General features: G+C 27.1%; 1 protein-coding gene across 1 annotated transcript in view; it reads right to left on the bottom strand.

Annotated features, from left to right (window-relative positions):
• Window positions 1-22,871, bottom strand: part of LOC107438972 (Ubiquinol-cytochrome c reductase core protein 2) — a 23,440-nt gene extending 569 nt beyond the window's left edge. Inside the window, exons 1-10 of the mRNA XM_043054287.2 lie at window positions 22,683-22,871; window positions 18,788-18,865; window positions 16,717-16,866; window positions 14,757-14,821; window positions 13,325-13,381; window positions 9,531-9,753; window positions 7,480-7,633; window positions 5,886-6,076; window positions 5,156-5,310; window positions 3,371-3,524 (exon numbers count right to left, since the gene is read on the bottom strand). Of these exons, the coding sequence (XP_042910221.1) occupies window positions 3,371-3,524; window positions 5,156-5,310; window positions 5,886-6,076; window positions 7,480-7,633; window positions 9,531-9,753; window positions 13,325-13,381; window positions 14,757-14,821; window positions 16,717-16,866; window positions 18,788-18,865; window positions 22,683-22,730 (1,275 nt within the window). The 5' untranslated portion in view covers window positions 22,731-22,871. The remainder of the gene's footprint in view (window positions 1-3,370; window positions 3,525-5,155; window positions 5,311-5,885; window positions 6,077-7,479; window positions 7,634-9,530; window positions 9,754-13,324; window positions 13,382-14,756; window positions 14,822-16,716; window positions 16,867-18,787; window positions 18,866-22,682) is intronic.
• Window positions 22,872-22,900: the final 29 nt, after the last annotated feature.

The raw sequence follows: 22,900 nt of genomic DNA, 5'->3' as shown, positions 1-22,900 counted from the left end.
ATATTTTAGATGAAATTGGAGTAAATAAAGTCCATCAAAATTTTATGTAATTTAAATGCGAGATTTGAAATTAAAATGTCGCAATAGCGTATAAAAAATATCGGTACTTTCAAAACCTTGTAGAAATGTGTAGCAATAATTTCTAAAGTAACGATTGCAAAATAATTTGATTTGCGATAAAATCGTTACAAATAAGCCATGTCAAAAAATGGTTATCTAAATGAGCGATTCTTTACTCGCGATTCGTAATAATATCGTGCTAAAATATCGAAGTTTTAAAAACCGGGCGGAAATGTGCAGCAATAACTGTTGAAGAAAGGATCTAAAGTCATTTAGATTTTCCATGAAGTTTGCACAAATAAAGCGTTTCATAACTTTCAAAAATCGCTATTTCAGAAACTACTTGAAAATGGGTAGCAATAACTACCGAAAAGTCATTGGAATCGGCACATACGAAAAGCGTCAAAAGTGGTAATTAAAATTCGTAAATCGTAATAATGATGTATTAAAAATATTGGGATTTTTAAAACTATGCTGGAATCCGTAGCCGTTAACCATCGAAAAACTACATTGATTGAGATTGGGTGCGTGAAAAACTTAAAAGTGTAAATTTAAATTACCGAATTTTTTTTATTATAATTTTTTTCATTTTGTTCAGATTGCGGCCGCGGGCCGCACATCGAGGGTTGGCGGGCCGCATTTGGCCCGCGGGCCGCAGGCTGAGCACCCCTACTATAATGTATATTTATGTAAACATATACACATTACAAAGATAAAAACTATGTTTTTTTTTTTTTTAATTAAAAGTTAAATTCCAGATTTATTCTAAAGTATGAACTATAGGACAAATGAATTTTTTTTCTTATTTCTCCATTATTTTAGTCTAAGTCTTTTTTTTTCCTTTCGTTTTTTGATAAATTGAGTATTTTTTTCCCTTTTGAGTATTTTCCTTCTCCTGCACTCTTTGTTGCCTTACGTTTTGTTTACACAATAACTTTGTTTCCCCTGAATTGTTTTGCTAAAATTTTAAATGAATTCTATTACAAATAACAACACATTTATAAATAAGGATAGTGAAATCTGAAATAAACTAATTTGTGCCTAGAATTTACATTTATGGCAAGCATACAATGTTTTCCAAGAAAAAGCACAGAAAGTGATAGTTTTGGCACTTAATAACAGCAATTGGTTTTTTAAATTATATTTTAATCTGAATAAATTATATTTTAATCTGAATTGTATGCTTGTCATAAATGTAAATTCTAGGCACAAATTAGTTTTAATTTGTGCCTAGAATTTACATTTATGACAAGCATACAATGTTTGCCAAGAAAAAGCATAGAGAGTAATAGTTTTGGCACTTAATAACAGCAGTTGGTTTTATAAATTATATTTTAATCTGTGATAAACTAATTTGTGCTTAGAATTTACATTTATGGCAAGCATACTATGTTTGCCAAGAAAAGGCAAAGAAAGTGATAGTTTTGGCACTTAATAACAGCAGTTAGTTTATTTCACATTAAAATATAATTTACAAAACCAATTTGTGCCTAGAATTTACATGTATGGCAAGCAGACAATGTTCACCAAGAAAATGCAGAGAGAGTGATAGTTTTGACACTTAATAACAGCAGTTGATTTCATAAATTTTATTTTAAAGTTTGCAAAAGTAAATTCCAAAAATGTTGAGCTACAAAAATATATATATATTTTTAATTAAAACAGATTAGATTTTTAGCTAATGAAATAAATTAATTTTAATTCACAACCAGATTAATAACTGAGAGATTTTACAACAACTGATATTAAAAAAAATAACTCAAGCTCTCCTGTTGTCAATGCATACAAATTCAAATCGGGCCACCAAATTTCAAGCATATCGACCATCTTAAACTTATGCTTTGTTGTCCAATAAAAGACAATTAAGTGCGATTTCAAAAAGGCTGACATCATTTAAAATGATACAAAGTACTAAAAAATCTCATTTTGCTCAAAAGTTGAGGCCAAAATGTCGCTAATTTTTCGGAAGAAAAATATATTTTTCCTTTAAAGTAAAAGTTAATCCTAAATCTAGCACAAAAAAGGTAAGTTCGTTTATGAAAATCATGACCTAGTTTAAACTTTTCATTTTGCTAAATTCAATCTAAAACTGAAAGTTCATTCCTTTTTATGCTAGATTTATGAGTTACTTTAGTATACAAGTCACTTATATGCAATCAGCGATTTTAACTATGTATGGAAAGTTAATTGTTAGTAAAATTAAATGCAAGGAGCATAGATAACAAGAAATAATCAGGTAGAAGTTAAAAACCAAATAATTTCGTCTCAACATAATGCAAACACATTTTTAGAAAATATATTTTTTCAACCAATTCCCCAATAGATCAATTTAGTTTATCTATTTTAGTCAACCAATGGTCAAAATGTCAGGACTTAGTACTTAAGTTTATTTTTCGCTCACAAGTTGTTTCAGACTAATGCCTTTTATAATTTTTAAAAAGTACAAATTTTTTTTTTGCAGTTTTTAAACAGCTAAAATTTAAGAATTAATTGACCAACAGAGCTAAATTTTGCACCATTTTCTTCAGCTTTTCATAGCAATGCTAAGTAAAAAGGCAAAAAATATTTTTTCTGAAAAAAATTAAATCTTTTAAAATTTAAATTTCTTATAATTTTTTTTTCATTTAACGTTTTTTGACACTGTGTGAGCACTGTTTAAAATGGTATACTATGGAATCATTAAGAATATTTTTTTTCTAATTCATCATGTAGAAAAAACAAATTTTGTGCTAATTTAAGAATAAATTTGGTGGGAAAGTGGCACATTCATAGTATTTTATGAATTATGCCATTATTTGACAATTTTTTTCTTCTTTTCTTTATGATACCATAAGAATATTACCTGTTTAAATGTTTAATTTGCTAAAAATAAGTATAACATAAAAATTTTAAGAAAAATTAAAATCTTCAATAATAAAAAGCTTGAATAAAATTTTTTTTAAAAAAATCTATGTTATATATTTTATAAAATGCCACTTAAAACTGAACAAATTGAACTAACACAAAAAAAAAACAGCTATCTAGTTAATTCATTCTAGTCAAATTATAGTTGTTTAAAAACAGCAGAAAATTTGCTAAATTTCAAAATTGCATTACTCAGAAACAATTTGTTCATAACATTTGAAACTTAACATCTTTCATGTAAGAAGTTAGTTTAATAAAAATGATAAAATTGAAATCCGAATCGTTGAAGTTTTATTGGTCGATCTGAAACGGAATTATCCCATTAGTAGTGTGTGAAGTGATTAGAAGAATCATGCAAAAGAAGGAATTCACAAACTAATAAATATAAAAGAGATAATGTTCTTACTGCTTGTACATCAGAAACTTTAAGGGCATCTATTGATTTCAGAATTTCATCCACATTCTTTATTTGACCGTATTCAGATGTCTCAATAGCCATGCAGGTGAGAGCATTACTCGATACTTCTCTGTCAATCAGCAGTTTTGCTTTTAATTTATGCCTAGAATCAGTCATAAGGATGTTAAAACTCAGTTTACAGTAATAATAATGTTTGCGTCATATGAACTTATCAAAACCAGGGTGTGTAGCCAGATTTTTCAACAAAAAATAAGCACCTTTTAAATATTTTTAAGCACTCAAAAAATATTTTTAACCACTTTCAAAAAAAAAAACATAATTAGGATTTGTGCAGTAATAAAAATTATTTTTTTTCTATCATTTAAAGTTTTTAATTTATAAACATAAAATTAATAAATTTCAAAAACATAATCATGATTAACAAGTTTCTGATAAATATTGCACAGAAAATTGTGAAAATCACACATTTAACTTAGAACGACAATCGGCACTGTGAAGGAAAAAACAATCGCTTTTTAAAAGATGGAAAATTAAGCACTTTTTACAAATAGGCAGCATATAAATAATCTCCTGAATAAAAACCCTTTACATAGATGTTTAAATATATAATTATTGTTACAAACTCGTGCAAAACATGTCATTATTAAAACACTACAGTGCGTCTTATAATTTGGTCTAATTATTATATTATACTAATATAATACCTGATATAATAAATATTCTATATTTATATAATATATCCTCGAATTTATTCAATCACCAAATTTATATGATAGATCGTCTAATTTCAAAAATTCATACAGAAACGTAAACAAGTACAAACCAGTTTCAGTAGCGTAAAAACAATACAGTTGTATAGTATCACTCAATAATTAAGATTTGACATATAATCTTATAGTGCGTCTAATAATTTGACCAGGGACTGTATAAAATTTTAAATATGAGCCAATAAAAAAATTTTAAATCTTAAAATCATGTTTACAAATTTTAACACTATATAATATAATACAATAACTTTATTACAACTGCATTTATACACACCAGGGGTGATTGTGAGCCCAAGTCAAAGTTCCGGAAAAATTTCTTGAGTTCAAAAAGAAAAAAAGTTTCAATTGAAAAATTAGAAAAAAATTTAAACAAGATTTTTTTCCTTTTCCTCAGTATTTCTTAGTTAGCTTAAAATATATTTAAAATTTTACGCATACCTATACCATTTACACATACCTATAATGACCTGGAGAAGTAATTAAAATTTACAAATATGTCTTTCTTTCTTGAGTTTATGATTATAACAACTGTTTACTGATAAAAAAAAATAAATATTAATCATGAATGTAAGCTTATAAAGTATCTGGCTTTCCCTTACAAACAAATAAAATAAACTGTGTTTTTAAGTTCCACATTTGAAAATTTGATTTCCGGAAACTTCTATGATCAATGATTTTTTTTTAAACGTCTGGACCTTCGATCTCCGGAAGCTTTCGGATCACTGTTAGCAAAAATTCCGGAAATACGGATTTTTTCCTGAGCACAATCAGCCCTGATACACAGAAAAACTCAAATAACCGGAAATCTCAAGTAATATTTTGGAAGTTAATAAAAAATAGATCTAAAAAAATTAATATTTTTTTCCACAAAAGAATGATTGGAAATAACAAAAATCTGCTGATTATTATTCATAAAAACTGGCAATTATTAATATTAACCGATTACTTTCATTGATTGCAAACATAAATTTGAAAAAAGCCTTTAAAAATTAAATTCTTCATATACTTAGCAATTTCAAGAGCTTCGGGTGAAATGGCTTTTGCAACTTGTTTCATTTCAGACACAACAGCCTTTACAACAACATTCATATCACTTGGTGCTCCCACAATATGGACTCCAAAAAGACCAGTATCAGCATAATTTATGTTCAAACTGCTAACCTAAGTGTAGAAAAAAAATCTATATACAATTTATCGCTTGAGGGATGTTCTTAAATTCATTTCAATTTAAAAACAAAAAGGAATAACACACAAAATACAACTTCAAGCATAAAAATTTCGGTAACCAGACTTTTGACAGAATTTTAATTAATCTGGCAAATTAAAATAATTTTTCACTACCGTTTGCTACCAAATTTTTTAACTATCACTCTGCTGCTTGCTAGCCAACAAAATTCAGCCCTGATATCGATATTGATAATTAAAATTATGCCCTGGTTAATTATTTAATAACCTGGTTAATTATTTAATTATATAATATTATTTATTAATTATTATAATTATTTTAAAACTTGTAACTATCACTACCTGTAAGTATAACAATCATTACTTAATGGAGTTTATGATTGATGATCAATTACGATCATGACTTATTTTTATTACAAGTATTTCAATGCCTGTAATCAATTTTATTTTGCCCCACTCTGATATGATGTTGCATTTCATCAAATGCCAATGATACCAAAATATAAGAAAGTTACGACTCATAAAAAACTGGCAGGAAATCTGACACTTACATGAACAGGATTATTAGTATTTTTTGCTGCTACAAGACCAAGCTTCGTAAATTTTGGAATATCTGAATGGAAACCTAAAATCAATGAAAGTATTTCCAAACTTAGCACATCTTTATAATTACTTAAGCCAGATCCTTCAGCAGCTATTGCAACATGAGTTTGTGGCAAATCAGCTTCTTGCCTTTTTTCTCCTAAAAAATCAAATTATAAATTTTATAAATATTATATACAGAAGTTTCCACAGGAATCAGAAATAATTTAATTAATATTTCAAAAAAAATACATATATATATAAATATAGGTTTTCCTAATTTAGGTTCGCCTAGATACTCAAAAAACAATTTGAATCAGTGTGTGTAGCCAAAGCTTTCAACAAAAAACAACCACTTTAATTAGATAATTATAACAAAACTTATCACTAATATTAATTAATTTACTTATTTGATAATTATAGCAAACTCATCACTGGATCAATAAAATCATAGTACTTATTAAAGTTTAGCAACTTATTGCATTTGTTAAGACAATGATCCGATTCGTCAGGTAGATTTCAAATGAGGAAAAAGCAGGAAACATTAAAAAATAATAAATTATTCCTGATATAACAAACTACATATTTATTAAGTTTTGAAAAGATAATTTTATTTAAATAAACATAACAAAGGGGTTGGACAAAATATTTAAAAAAAACTTTCATACTAACTTATTTTTTCAAAACTCATTTCTCAAGAAATACTTAGAGAATTATTTTAAAACTTTTGAAATGTTTAGGTCATGTGATTTCTCATACATATCAATAAATACTCAATCATATTTAAATAATAATGCAATTTATCTGAAACATTTAAACACACTATGAGTGAGGGAATGATATGAATTTAGGCTCACCTGGATACTCAAAAAAACAAATTGAATCAGTGTGCGTAGTCAAAGCTTTCAACAAAAAACAACCACTTTAATTAGATAATTATAACAAAACTTATCACTAATATTAATTAATTTAATTATTAGAAAAATTTTATGAGTTTCAATGAGAAATAATGTTGTTTGAATTTGCTGATGTTTCATAATCATATTTGATAAACCATGAACGTATTTTTCAACAGTTATTGCAGCAGATTACCGTATGTTTTTAAAATTCTGATCTTTTAAATATGATTCTCTGGAAACATATTTTACCAAGTGTAACTAATACTGTACATTAGCATTACTTCTATTGGAGGGGGGGGGGTAGCTTGATTCCATTTTAGAGTTATATACCTTCTTCGATAATTTTTTAGAAGCTATTGCTAAAGATCTCTACAAAGTTTTTAAAAATGTTGATATTCATAATACAATATTACTACTATACAAAAACCTTCTGAGTAATAAGTAATTACTTTTTGATAGATCAAATTCTATCTTAAACTAAAAAGATGATAAAATTGATTTTTTTAAAAATAAAGTTCCAAAATTTCTGTCAACTTGAGCTTTCCACTACATAGAATTCTGGATTATAAGACATTTACCGTATAACCAATATAAGAAAACAATTCAGTCGAGTCAGATTCATTAGTGGTAGTAAAATACAACATGTTATAAACTAAAGTAATACCTGGAGCAAACTTTGAAGTTCCTGAATTGCTGGCAGACCTATCACTCATAGTAAATAATTCATTGACACAGTCTTGCAAATAATCATGGGGCAGACCAAGTGCAACTACAGAAGTTCTTGACGTTGTAAAGTTGTCACGGACATAATTATGCAGCTAAAATGAGAAAATTAAAACAAACATTAATATCAGCAATTATCTATTACAATCAACAAAACTCTGTTCAATGAATTATTTTTAAACAGCTTCAATTACAAATTTAAGAGAATATAAATTTATAAAAAGTGAATAATATTCCCTCAAAACCAATAAAGAAATTATATGTTACTTTAATATTTCTACAACTGTATACAATAGTTTTTCAGGAGGATAAGAAAATTTTAAGAAACGAAGTTTATACAGATCGAGACAGTTTTAAAGTCTTGATTTTTAGAGTCCTGTACAATGTGTTTGCCAGCATCTTGTGGCATAACAGGGTGGCCACTTAAATCAGATTTCAAATTTCCCTGATTTTTCCAGGTTTTCCAGATAAAAATCTTAAAATTTCCAGGTTTTAGTTTCTTTATTCTAATAAAGTGTAGGGAAGAAAAGTGTCTATAATATAAAATATTTTATTCAAAATGTTCTTTTTTTAACATATCTTGAAAAAAAAAAATTTATTTTGACAATTTGGCAAGGTTTTTTATTCATTTTTTAATGGTTTGGTACAAAATTTTGAATCAAAAACCATATATTGACCAACAAAAGAGTAAAATTAAATATTAGTATCTAGTTAGTTCTTAAAAAAACCTTCTTTTTAAATTAAAATATGTTATAAAAGGTTAAAATGAAATAGAAAAAATTAACATTAATGCAACAATTGTAACAATTTGTCGATAAACATTGCTGTTAGCGATTGTAAAAAAAAATGTGATTGGTTGGTTTGCAGAGAAAAAATAATTCACAAATTTCTTTTAATGGGAATACAAAAGCTCTCAGAAAAAGAGTGCAATATAAAATCTATTATTATTAAATTATAACCAACTAATTTTTGGAGAATTTTATGAATTTAAAAATACAAAAACATTTTGTCAAAATGGAAAAAAAAAAACCACGAAATCACTGGAACAAACTTAAGTCATAAATGGATTCTGCCCAAGGACAGAATTTAAAAACAGAAGGTAATATCCTAATCCCTTCTTCCACCTCCACGACAATCTTTCCTAAATTGCACAGTCCATAGCGGTCAAAGGTTTCCACATTCGTTTAGCAACAGTGGGAGAATTTTATGTGACATTCTAGTTTAACAGAGCTGTAATGGAGCAAATTTTGATGCAAGCAAAGTATTGCTAAGTTGATGATATTTAAACTGCTAGGAGATACATTTGAGTCTAAAAAAAAGTGGGTATAATGGATGGAATAATTTAAATTAAGAAAATTAGTAAATAATTTAAATTAGTGAAATTAAAAAAATTTCCAGCATTTCTTCAAAATTTCCTGATTTTTCCAGGTTTTTTCCAGTATAAAAAAAATTCCCTGATAATTCCAGGTTTTCAAGGTGGGTGGCCACCCTGCATAACTACCACTATGTTTATTAAACATCAATTCTTCAGTATATAAGACATGCAAACTCTATTCAATCTTGAGGTACCTTTCGATAGAAGAAGGTTGGCTTTGTCGATTACTACACTCTCTATATCCAAACGCCACAGTTGGTGATTTGCCAAATAAGTGCTAAGAAGTGAACTAGCCAACATCGAATGTAACGCTCAATTCGGCAGACGGGCCACATTGAACGCTTGTCTTGCTATTTGTGAGTGTGCTCTCGTCTTTCTCGCGCTGTTGTTTTTCAGTCTCATTTACACACAACGGGATCCTCCGCACACTTGACTGCTAATAGAAACACAGGAGAGACCACACTCACTTGTGGCCTGAAGGAGATTTCACAATAAACATGTGTGGCAGTCAACATGTTAATGGGGTATGTTAAATATGCGATATTCTTCCCCCCTTAATTCAGGAAATTTAGAACAATTAAAAAATCTGCAGGATAGAAGAAAAAAAAAATACTTACCATTTCACTGTTGTGTTTTCCAATCATCCAAGAGGGGGAGTAAATACCATTGCTCAATCCACCACGGAAAGCAGCCCTGTGAAGCATTTCATTCAGAACAGCGGAGGGGTTGTTGTTCAACATAGCTAAATCAACTTCTAACTTAGAGGAATTATCATCAACTTCCCAAGGTTTAAACACTTGTTGGTTAGTCACTTCAGATAAAACTCCAAGACCAGCATCCCTGAGATTAATAACAATTTTACATTAGTAATGTCAAATGGAGTAAAGTTTCTTTTTGTTTTTTTTTGTATTTTTTAAAGGTTTTAAAACCAAAACATTAAATTCATTTTACAAAAAAATTTGATGCATTTTATATACATTGGAATAATATAGATTGAATAAATAACTTATCTATTTTTGTTTGATTGTTTTCTTACAATAATGCATTCCAAAGCACATACAGCCGAACCTCTATTTAACGAAGTNCATTTCACTGTTGTGTTTTCCAATCATCCAAGAGGGGGAGTAAATACCATTGCTCAATCCACCACGGAAAGCAGCCCTGTGAAGCATTTCATTCAGAACAGCAGAGGGGTTGTTGTTCAGCATAGCTAAATCAACTTCTAACTTAGAAGAATTATCATCAACTTCCCAAGGTTTAAACACTTGTTGGTTAGTCACTTCAGATAAAACTCCAAGACCAGCATCCCTGAGATTAATAACAATTTTGCATTAGTAATGTCAAATGGGGTAAAGTTTTTTTTTTTTGTTTTTGTATTTTTTAAAGGTTTTAAAACCAAAACATAATTAACATAATTAAAATATCAATTGATATACCTTTATCTTGTAAATTATTATCTAGTATCGAACTGCTTCAAATGATTTTAGCATTTTATCATATGAAGGTTTGGTGATTTCTTCATCATTTCAGTCTTCATCTTCTTCCTCACAATTTACTACTGCATGGTTTTTATTTTTCACACTGTCTAAAATATCCGATTCAATTTATGTTTGTATGAATGCAGCTTCAGAATCAATGAAAAGAAAATTAATAATCAGTACATCATTAATTCCGTGGTTCTCTCTCAGCTAAACCCATATTTTTTAAAGTTCCTCTAAAGAAATATCATCCTCTTTCTCCGCACTTTCCTTGCTGACTGAGCAGCTTTACCAGAACTGTTATAAATACCACGATCTGTAACACCATAGTTCCATGCTTAAGAAACTTCTGTCATGTTTTCTCATAAATTGATTTTTGGCATGGATTAAGGTATGGAATGCAAAAAAAAAATGGGGAAAGGATTTCAAAGCTTTCTCTGAAAATTGAGTGGCTGCGAAAATCAATTCAAGGTCATTTTCCCTATAAGATGCGTTAACAAGTTTGGAATGTTCTGAAATATTTTGGGAATATAAATGTTGAATGCGTTAACAGTGGATCTTAAAGAATAGTTCGTTAAATGGAAAATTCACTTTGCTACCTGGAAGTTATTTTACGAAATAATTTCCAAAATGTTCGCGGTTCCTGGAGAAAAAATAATTCACAAAATGGAAGTTCATTGAACAGAAGTCTGACTGTATTTTGATATACCCACTTTACTCCTGGGTATAGTTCTAAAATTTGTATATATTTCATTAAAAAACATAATTAAGTGTTTCAGAAATAAAAACGCTCTTAAATAAATGTATTATTATTATATTTTCATAAAAAAATTTTGCTTTTGTTTTATTAAAGAGTTTATGTTGCAAGAGTATCAAAATTAGGTTTCACTTCGGACAGAGTATTTTTTGCTGAACTCAGCGCAATTTCATCAAAAAAGAAAACTGTAATACTAGTTTCTGGTTTATTCGAAATATAAATAAGAGTTTAAAAATTATACTCTATAGTAAGAGTAAAGAGTGTTGTTACTATTTATTGGGTTTAGTTACTTTAAGGAAATTGCTTTGTTTTACATGAAAAAACTGCCCTATGATAGCAGAAGATTTTATGAAATCTCATCCATATCTTTAAATATGCCAATTAAATTGCACCATTATACTATTTGGACAATTTTTTCAATTATATAATGTTTGTGTTACATTGTTATTCCTCCAATCATTCTTCTTAAAAAATATTAAAAACTAAAATTTAAAAAAAAATTGTTTTCAGAGTTAAAATTACCATGTAGAGCTATAATAAACAAGTAAATTGCTTTTAGCTATTCTATATAAAATATCAAGCATTAGATACTAACTAAAACTAACACAGAAGTAAAAAAAAATATTCCTACCATACAACACTTCGCAAAGTCAAACTATATACCCACTTTACTTAAAATTTCTGAAAAAATTAAAAATTAAGCAGAAAAATACAGTAAAGGTCAGATTTTGATTTAAAATATGTCTATTTACCTATTTCTAAAAATTAAAAAAAAAAAATCTTATATTTTTTTTAAACCCAGTTTAATGAATAATATACGCTAAATTAACAAATTATTTTTTGGTTGTTGTTTCAGATTAGAAGAGATAAAAGCCAATGATTTGGATGCTTTATATTTTATGATACAACTTTTTTAAATGAGTTTTTGAAACATAATTGAAAAATGCTTTTCAAAAGCAAGACTTCCCTATAAACAAATTGAAAATTGATTAAAAAGTAATCTTTCTATTTCACCCAGAAGAAGTCACGTTGAAAAAAGCTGTTCCTAGGGTAAACTTAAAGGATTACGTCACCTATGATGATGGAGTGCCTATCGGTGCAACTGAAGTAATTTAAATCATCAATTTATCAGAACCAATGATTAGTGATTTTGATGCAGAAATCCACTAGCTGTCTTTGAAACTGTGAAAACATATCTAATTCAGAGAGATGTGAATAAGGCAGTATTTTAATATCTTTCTAAATTCATGAAGAAAACTTTTTCCAGTCAGAAATCAAGGAAATATGCTAATAATACTAGGAATATATTTTAATATTTAAAATTAAATAGTACACAAATGAATAGTACATTTTATTCAACATAATCATTCGATGCTGAATATAAAGTTAGTATTTCTAGTTAAAGATATTTTTGCGTAGACATAATGAGTTAATAGTGTATAATGAGTGCATATGAGTATGAGTGATGTAATGAGAGTAATATAATGAATGTATATGGCTCATAACATATAAAATCTAGATTTTGTTTACTTATAAACAGAGCCAATGCTAAGCTCAGCTAGGCTTCTAGTAAAAGATTATTCAGAATCCCATAAAATTTCCACTTAATTTATTAAAATTGATACCATGAATTTTTTGTCTTCTGAATTTCAGTCATAAAAATAAACAGCCTAAAACATTTTTTTAATTTTGTTACGATTATTAATTCCAAATTTTGGATAAGTTTTTTATTTATATCACTGATAAGTCAGACATTAGGACTTCAGAACTGAAGAATTTTAGGTTTAAAATATCTACTTAAACAATCCTGAAATAATAAACAACAAAGTATTGAACAAAATGAAAAATTGTAAGTATTTCAAATACAAGAAGTTTATTTTCCTGTTTCTAACAATAAAAAAAAGTTACTTACAGTTTAAACTCTTAGAAAGAAATTTTTTTTTATTTACTTTTTAATAATTTGTAACACCTTCTTCAATGTCATACAACAAAATTGGGAAAACTACAACTGTCTTAATTAATATTTGCATCTACATATTAAATTTATATGAATGACAATCATTTTACATTAACACTAACAATTCAACTAGATGCAATATAACCAAACATCAATATTTTCTGAATTTTAATGCGTGAAATTTTAAACCAATAAATAAATTAATTTAAATATGCTTACACTTCATCTCTTGGACACTTTAGAGTATAGAACAAATGATCTCGAGTCCCAACAACGCTAGAAAGCAGAAAAAGAATACATAACATTAGTCAAGCAAACATAGAAAATACTTTGGTGAAACTTTTTATAAAACTGCAGCTATGAATTACTGAAATATTGTAAAAATATAGCTCAAATAACATAGCATTGGTTGTTACTAGAAGGAGGGAATAACTTTCACGTTTAGTTACTTGCATAATTCAGGGGTAATTGTGAGCCCAGCTCAAAAATCCTGAAAACTTCTTGAGTAAAATCTTTAATAATGCATTTCAAAAAATCAACGTCTTTATAATTTTAAATCATTGATATTTTTACAACCTAAAATTCTAAATAAATTATATGCAGCATAATTTAAATTAAGAATAATGTACAAGTTTACTTTTATCTCTAATCACATTCTACCAGAAAAAATATTTACAAATGAAAGAGATGCCAAGTATAAATTCTAGTTCTAACATTTCTAAATAAAATATACAAGAATTCTTAGACATAAATGTGATCGATAATTTCTTGAAACTTCTAGACTTCGGATTTCTGGATCACAGTTAGCAAAGAATCCGGAAATCTGGATCATCTCTGATATTTTCCACAATCATCTCTGATATTTTCAATTATGTTAGCAATTTTTTTATTTTTTAATGTTTTAGAAAGCCAAGTGCTATTGACTCAACAAGTGCTGTTAAAAAAAGTTAAGTCAAGAAAAAATATATAATGCACTCATCCTACTTAAAATATACAGATAAAAAAGTTGATAGATTCAAATTTTCACTTATCATTACAAATTATGTTCATATTTTGTTATCATTACAAAATATGTTCACAGAATGTATATATCTATGCAGACTTCCATTATAGCCAATTCTTTAATATCTCATGTAGCCAATTCTTTAATATCTTATATAGTCAGATTTTTCAACAAAAAATGAGCACCTTTCAAGCACTCAAAAAATATTTTTAATCACTTTCCAAAAAAAATCATAATTAAGATCTGCGCAGTTATAAAAATTATTTTTTGCTATCATTTAAAGTTCTTTATTTACAAACATAAAATCAATAAAATTCAAGAACATTTTTAAAAACTTTACATTATCATAATATAACTAGTTTCTTATAAATATTGCAAAGAAAATCATGCATTTTTTGTAAATCTCTTGTTTAAAATGCAGAAAATTAAGCACTTTTTACAAACCACGAATAAAAAAAAGCTCTAAGTACTTTTAAAAAATGCAAATCAAAAATAAGCACTATTTAAAAACGCTACACACCCTGCCTTTTACATTTCCACATATAAACACAATCACTTCATATTAATTGTTATTTAAAAATTATTCTAGGGCTTCTTGCAAATGATTTTAGTTTATTTTTAATGAAATAAAAAGTATAATATATGTACCTTAATTTTGCCCCACGAGCTTCTAAGTTACGAACAAGAGAAAAGGCAGTATGATTCCTTGTGGACTGAAAATTGAAAAAAAAAATAATTAAAGTGTTTATTAATGGATTAATACAATTTAATAAATATGAACAATGGTGTAGCTCTAAAACGTCACAACAGATATTTTTGAAATTAATGCACTGCTCTAATCATAAAAACAAGAATGTTATATATGTTAATCTAAGGTTAATCTAATCTTGTTTGATATTATTATTCTCCTTGTAGAGAATGGAGCAGTACTTGAGTAAAATTGTCAAAATCTAATCATTCTGTCAGGTTTTACTTTAGCTCTTGCATGTATTCATGATGTAAAACTATCAGAATTTAAAAAGCAAATTTTCAAAACTGAAAAAAGTGACAGATTATTTAATGAAAATATAATACAGTGCTTGAAAAAAAAAGATCAGTCATTTTCATATGTAAATAAGTATTTTTTGCTTAATAGCACGGAAAAAGAAAATAACAGTGAAGAAAAATTATTAATAGCCATTATAAAAATTAGGCAATGTGACTGTTCTATAACTTCTATAAATTTTTCAGCAGACTTAAATAAAATGCAAAACTTTTTGCGAACACAAAATCTCAATTAAAAAACATTCTGCATGCATTGATAAATTCTTGTAACTAGTTTCAACCCTTTCATTGCTACCTTATTTTAGGGAAATTCATTGGAAAATCACAGATTTTTTTTTAAAGTTTCATTCTTTTAGAACTTTATACTGATTAATACCACTGGGATGAGTTTGAAAAAATGAAAAAAAAAAAACTGAAAATAGATATCTAAAAATGCTATATGCAAAAACACTTTTTAAATAATTGAAAAAATGCCTGAAATTTGAGAACAAGAAAGTATGTCAAAAAATCTTAATCCACAAAATGCTATCAACATTTTAATAGACATATTGATGCGAGATTTCATTTACTTATTTAAACTGTGCAAGTATGAATCCCAATGGTCGATTCTTTATAAATCTTGACATCTAATTTTAAAATCTCGTGAAGACAAATCTCGATGGTTGGTTTTTAAATCGCTTTAACATGAATATGTTTAATTTCAAAATCGCTTTAATACCAATATTGATGTTTCATTTTAAAATTGTGTGAATTCCTAAATATAATTTTTAACTCACAATAAAACAAATCATAATAGTGGCTTTTAAATTGCACAAATACAAAATGCAATATTATGAAATCCTGAAAATATGAAACACAATGCGAGATCTTAACTCACGCAAATAAGAATTGCAATGTGTGATAATGCAAAATGCAATTTAAAATCGCTTTCATACGAATATTGATGTTTCATTTTAAAATTGTGTGAATTCCTAAATATAATTTTTAACTCACAATAAAACAAATCATAATAGTGGCTTTTAAATTGCACAAATACAAAATGCAATAGTATGAAATCCTGAAAATATGAAACACAATGCAAGATCTTAAATCACGCAAATAAGAATTGCAATGTGTGATCATGTAAAATGTAATTTAAACTGTGTTTGGATTGGTTGGGAAAAAAGAGTAAAAATAAGTCTCTTTTTCTTGGGAATTTGAAGAAAAAAAATTTTGAAAATGCAGATTTTTCCTTTTTAGTAATAGTAAAAAAATTTCCCGTGAGTTCTTGTATATTATTTAAGTCTATTTTTCACAATTTCAAATTCAAACTAAAATCATTAGGAAAAAAAAAAGGTATGCATGAAAAGAATAAAGGAATGCAGTTCATTTAATTTTTTGTTAAACATTTATAGAACAATTTTTTTCTCCATGATAGTTGATCTTTTTAAACTAAAAATAGCATAGGGAATTTATAAAGGGAAAGAAAAAAAACGATAACTAAATATTGGTCAATACTCTTTTAACAACCATTACTGGCACTATTTAGTTTAGCAAATAAATAACAAAAGAAACTGAAACATACAAAAACAGCAGCATTCCTTAGAACATGGGTAACTCCTTGATTACTGGAAGTCTCGTATCTTGATCCGGCCTTGATAACGACAGTTATTTGTGAAATAGGACTATTGTCTTCAATCGATGCAACTTTAATGCCATTACCAATTTGAGAAACCTACAAATTAAATAGAATTATACAAATCACAACAACTGAAGTGATTTAAATTTAAATGATAGTAGGATTTTGCATTTTTCATCTGCTTAAAAAGACCCTCAATATATTAAATTAACACACTCAAAACTTAGAACAAAGAAAACTTTAAAAAGGCTTTTCTCACAGACATTTTGAAAGTCGGCAAACTCATAATTCAAACTAATCATCACTAATTGACTTCAAGTTCAAACCAAGGATTTAAAATTATTCTTTATCTTTACAGATAAATAAAACTGAAAACAAAATTATGTTTTTCATCATAAATTAAAAGTTGACAATGCTGGTTCTTCTGTACACTTTAAACAAAAAAAGGCTTGATTAGGAAAAAAAAGAGTAACAAGCACTCCCGTCGTATCGATTTTGAACCTTTTTAGTGTCACTAGTTGTAAAGTAAAGAATTCTTTCTAGAATTTCATTTCAATCCTTTGTAATGTTGAAAAATTTCTAAAAATTACTTTTTCGTTTTGTAGTTAGAGTTACCTAGCTTTTTTCAAATAAGTTAGAACACGAACTGTATTTCAAATGAAGGAATAAAATCTTGTCATAATAAGTATACCTAGAGTAGGCGACAATTTTGACTTTTTTTTTCTTCAAATCAAAATAATTGGATTTATTTAATTTACATCAGATTTTTTTACTTAAATCATATTTCAATCTCTAATATTTAGCTGTAAAATTATATTATAAAAAATATTAATTTCATTTTTTTTTTGCTAAAGTTAGGCACTGAACTTCTTCCTTTATGTCTCGGAATATGTCGGAACTCTTGATCATTTAACATTACCCAATGGGCACAAGTTAACATATGTGATGGAGGCGAGTGACATTATACATTTTCCTCGTTCATAGAGTGTGCCACATTCATACATCACATAACAAAGGACAACAATTATAGAGAAAACTCCATGCTCTGAGCAAGATCTCTACCTGCATTCATTTACATCACAGTCAGGCAAGTTGTCCGCTCGACTACTAGGCCGGCTATTAATAATACTTAACATTATTTAAAAGAATAATATAATAAAAACAAATAATATTTCCGATTAAAATGTTTAAAAAGTTTTAATTAATTACTGCAAACTAGCCAGTTATCACCAAAAACTGCTACTTAAATATTGCAACTCTGATGTAATTTTCTTTATGCTGAATTAAATGAGCTAAAGTTCAAGACAACAGGAGAAAAGAGTTTTGAAATGTTAAGGAATTTCTTCATAATAAGTACAATTCAAAAAATGGTACACTTTATGGAGGAAAAAAAATTGCGACTTTTAAAATATCAGTCTTTTAGATTTGTGCTTGTTTTCATTCGATTAAGCGAGAGAAAAAATACAAAGGAAACAATACCTCACTTGTCTGTATAGCAACATGAGAAGTCTATAAGAGTGAAGGTATAAAATAATACTTTTTGTACACAAAATCCTCCTAACTTTTTTTAATAATTATCCTATCAGTTCCTGTTACATCTCTATCATTTCAGCATAAAAAAATTAGATTGAAAAATATACCTCACACACTCAGATAGTTCCTCCATAGCAATGTAAAAAGTGTAAATAAGTACATGAAAATTTTTTTATTGTGAAATAAAAAAAGATCCCTGTATTTTGGTGTGCATGACGATTACGTATGATTATGCATGACAGTTGCACTATAAAAATACATATTAATGAAAAAATTTAATTTTTAAAACAAGGTGATATTTAGCTACAAGGTTCAAAATTTTATTCAAATTGCATAACACCTTCCTGACACTCGCGATCCACTGTTAATTAACATAGTCCCCGTTTCACGTGCATGCGTGTTTCTTTTTCCTCTGAGCTGATGTGTTATCAGCAAACTATCTACGACATTATCTAGAAGACAATTAAAAAAGATCTTTTCTTACCTTTGCCTCTTGTTTAGGCAAGATATCCACTTCTACATCACTTTTTAATTGATGGGCAGATCTAAATTTTGAGCATTGCTAAAAAGAAAAAGTCACAATAAAACCTTTAGAAATACACTTTTCGATGTGAGCAAGAATAACAAGAACATGTTTAGAGATCAAACGATGTCTAAAAGACAGGGTTGGTTTTTACCATGTTTTTTAGTCTTGGAAAAAACCTGTTTTACATGGCTTTTTAGTGTCTATAAATTTTTTTTCTCCCCAACTCAATATTTTGGGTTAACACTACTAACGTTAAATTATGTAGTATTGTAAATTTGAACCCAATCCAGAAGACAAGAGAACTTCTAGATCAAGTATTTTATATTTTATTTTATAACCGCCAATAAACAGCTGACCGAATTTTCAGTTTATACGGCTAGCAATGTTCAACTCCGTAACCTTGTCATTTTGAACCCAATAAAGAAGACATTTTGAGCTTTAATTTATTATTTTAAAATAAAAAGTTAAAAATAAAATTCATTTTTAAAATTTTTTCCAGATTTTTCTAAATAAGATCAACATATAAAAGCAGTCACTTTGAAATTCTACATTTTTAAAAATAAGAGAAATATTGTTATGGAGGAGACAGCTCAATTATGTATTTTTAAACACTTATAATTTCAAATGGAATTTCTGCTCTTATACTAGTTGAATACTCTTTGCATATTTTTTTTAAAGAGAATTTGCATTATTTAATAGAAGATTACAAAAATACAAAAAAATGGTTACCAGAAAACTCCACAATATATTTTAATTGACAGTCAATTTTTAAAAATTTGTTAACACATTGTGGAAGAGACTCATAACATGCAAAAAGTTGTTGGTAAAAACATAAAGATCTTTGTTTAATTGTTTTCAAAAACAATTTAAAAACCAAATTATTTTAAAACATTTTTTCAGATTTTTCTTGGTAAGATAAATGTATAAAAGTAGTCAAATTTTTATCATAAATATGATTTTTAAAAATTAGAGAAGAAATATTGTCACTATTTTTGATGGTAATGCTATGTTCGGTAATGTTTATGTTCGCTATAAAAGAAAATATTTCAATTCAGGACTTAAATTTAAAATTTGTTAACACATTGCACAGAGGGGACTTAGAATCCTTTCTATAAAATGAAATGAAAAATGCGAAATTTACAAATAATATTTTTATTTATCCATAAAGTTGCCAATTTTTTTAGGAAATAATAAAGTGAATTTTCATGGATCGAAAAACGTTTCAGGTAACAATTTAGCAGTTTGAAAGCAACAAAATTAGCTTTGATCAAAATTAGCAATTTCAGAGTAACAAAATTTTTGNTGTCATTTTGAACCCAATAAAGAAGACATTTTGAGCTTTAATTTATTATTTTAAAATAAAAAGTTAAAAATAAAATTCATTTTTAAAATTTTTTCCAGATTTTTCTAAATAAGATCAACATATAAAAGCAGTCACTTTGAAATTCTACATTTTTAAAAATAAGAGAAATATTGTTATGGAGGAGACAGCTCAATTATGTATTTTTAAACACTTATAATTTCAAATGGAATTTCTGCTCTTATACTAGTTGAATACTCTTTGCATATTTTTTTAAAGAGAATTTGCATTATTTAATAGAAGATTACAAAAAAACAAAAAAATGGTTACCAGAAAACTCCACAATATATTTTAATTGACAATCAATTTTTAAAAATTTGTTAACACATTGTGGAAGAGACTCATAACATGTAAAAAGTTGTTGGTAAAAACATAAAGATCTTTGTTTAATTATTTTCAAAAACAATTTAAAAACCAAATTATTTTAAAACCCTTTTTCAGATTTTTCTTGGTACGATAAATGTATAAAAGTAGTCAAATTGTTATTATAAATATGATTTTTAAAAATTAGAGAAATATTGTCACTATTTTTGATGGTAATGCTAGTTTGCTATAAAAAAGGAAAATGCGAAATTTACAAATCATATTTTTATTTATCCATAAAGTTGCCAATTTTTTTAGGAAATAAAGTGAATTTTCATGAAACGAAAAACGTTTCAGGTAACAATTTAGCAGTTTGAAAGCAACAAAATTAGCCTTGATCAAAATTAGCAATTTCAGATTAACAAAATTTTTGTTTGTCTGGAAAGACAAACAAAACACCTGTATCATTAGATGCTTTTAAAAACACTACTTCAGCATTATTTTCAATGGCTGACACTTGCGCAATATAAAACCTATTTTCTTAAAAAATATTTTAATCCTAATTACAACACAGTTACCAACAACAAATTTTAAATTGTTATGAATATTTTTGGTTAATATAAGACTCAGTGAATCATCCTTATAAACTGAAGTAAATACATTGTGGATTTGAGGCAAAATTTTCAATAAAAAAAATATGTTCTTTAGTATTTTCCTCTTCTGAGGAAAATATTTTATATTATTTTGTANCAGTACCCGACTCAAATTTGTTTAAGTTAAAATATTTTGTGAAGGGTCCGTTTTTATGAAAAGATATTTTGTGAAGGGTCCGTTAACGGACCCAAATTTCTCCTAAACGGACCCCTGATTTTATATTATTTTGTAACCCTCGTTGAACATCGGACCCAATTTTGGGTTTATGACTCCATAGCACAAATTTAATTTGTTCATTACTTCTTGTTAAAATAAATACAAACAAACTGAAATATTTTATATATTTATAAAGAAAATGATAGCCCTACTTGACAAAAATGTCCCGTCCGAAACAATTTCTGATGTTTTCTCAAAACGATTTCGATGGCTCAAATTTAAGGTACCTTTCAATATTAAATAAAAAATGCTTTTATAAAGAATTAATTTTATCACAATAAAAACTTTTAAAAAATAATGAAAATTGCTGCAGAGAGAACACCTTCAACAACAGCATTAATTTTCTTAAAATTTCAAAATTAATTCTTTTTGTTTGTGTATTGAGATTTATAATCATTAGACAAGAAAATTTAAATTTAAAAAAAAAAAAAANATGTTTAAATTTTATATTAAAAGCTTAAGAAAACATATTAAAAAAATTTTTTGATAGAAAATAATTATAAATTTAAAAAACAAAATTTATATAGAGTAGAAATTACAAACTTTCTTAATTATTGAGTTGTTTTTTTTAAGTTTGTGCCACTAATGTCCTAAAAACCATGGAATTGCAAGATCACAATACAGAAATATCTCCATTTGCAGACTTAACTCTGATAAATAGTATAAAATCTACAGGTACCTGTTCATACCAAGAACAATTGCTAAGAGCTTGCCAGAGGGATTTAAAACTGGAACACTACTAATTTGTTCCTTTCAGTATTTTTTCTTTTCTTGTAATTACAAGGGCCATTGCTCAGATGTTATCAAACTTTGGAAATTATTTTGGCTCATGTGTTACTATAGAAATCCTTCTTAATTTGAACAAAATCGAAAACACCTCACTTTGAAGTGGTTATAATCTACAGCACTTAAAACTAAATGTGGTAAGAATCTAAAGTTAATGCAATACTATTAAAAATTTTCAAAAAAAAAAAAGGTGGAAATTTTAAATGTTTTTCATGCACTTAATTTTACAGTAAAATACTACTTTATTCTTATTTATATATCATCCGCAAAAAATTATTCATTTACTAATTGTATTTTATACGATCAATCTACTAAGAAATGCAAGCAAACTTATTTTTACGAAGGATTATTCCGCAGATAACTGGCATAGAATTTCAGAAATATTCCTTTTTTGCTTATTTACTCTGCATTTTACAATATTAAATTCATACGTGCATTTTAATTAGTAAACAGAACATCTCAATTTGACCTTGTACAAGAAACTAAACGACCTGAACTTTCAAACATGGATCATTACAATTGCATTTAACTTACGTATAATTTTTTGCAAGAACGAAGTCTTTGTAACATCTGACTGTTCATAGTTATCTTAAATGATCAACGGATAAAGTAGTAAAATCTCAAATATTGAAAACACTTATTTTTCTGGACGAGAAGTGTGGATATGCAGAGTGCAACGAGTCCACAAAAAAGATTGTTAAATTTTTCTTCACAATTCTAGCAAATACAACCTATATACGCTTTAACCTAAC

Source organism: Parasteatoda tepidariorum, chromosome 3, assembly GCF_043381705.1.
Source record: "Parasteatoda tepidariorum isolate YZ-2023 chromosome 3, CAS_Ptep_4.0, whole genome shotgun sequence".
Lineage (NCBI taxonomy): Eukaryota > Metazoa > Arthropoda > Arachnida > Araneae > Theridiidae > Parasteatoda > Parasteatoda tepidariorum.
This window is presented reverse-complemented; position numbering and strand designations above follow the sequence as displayed.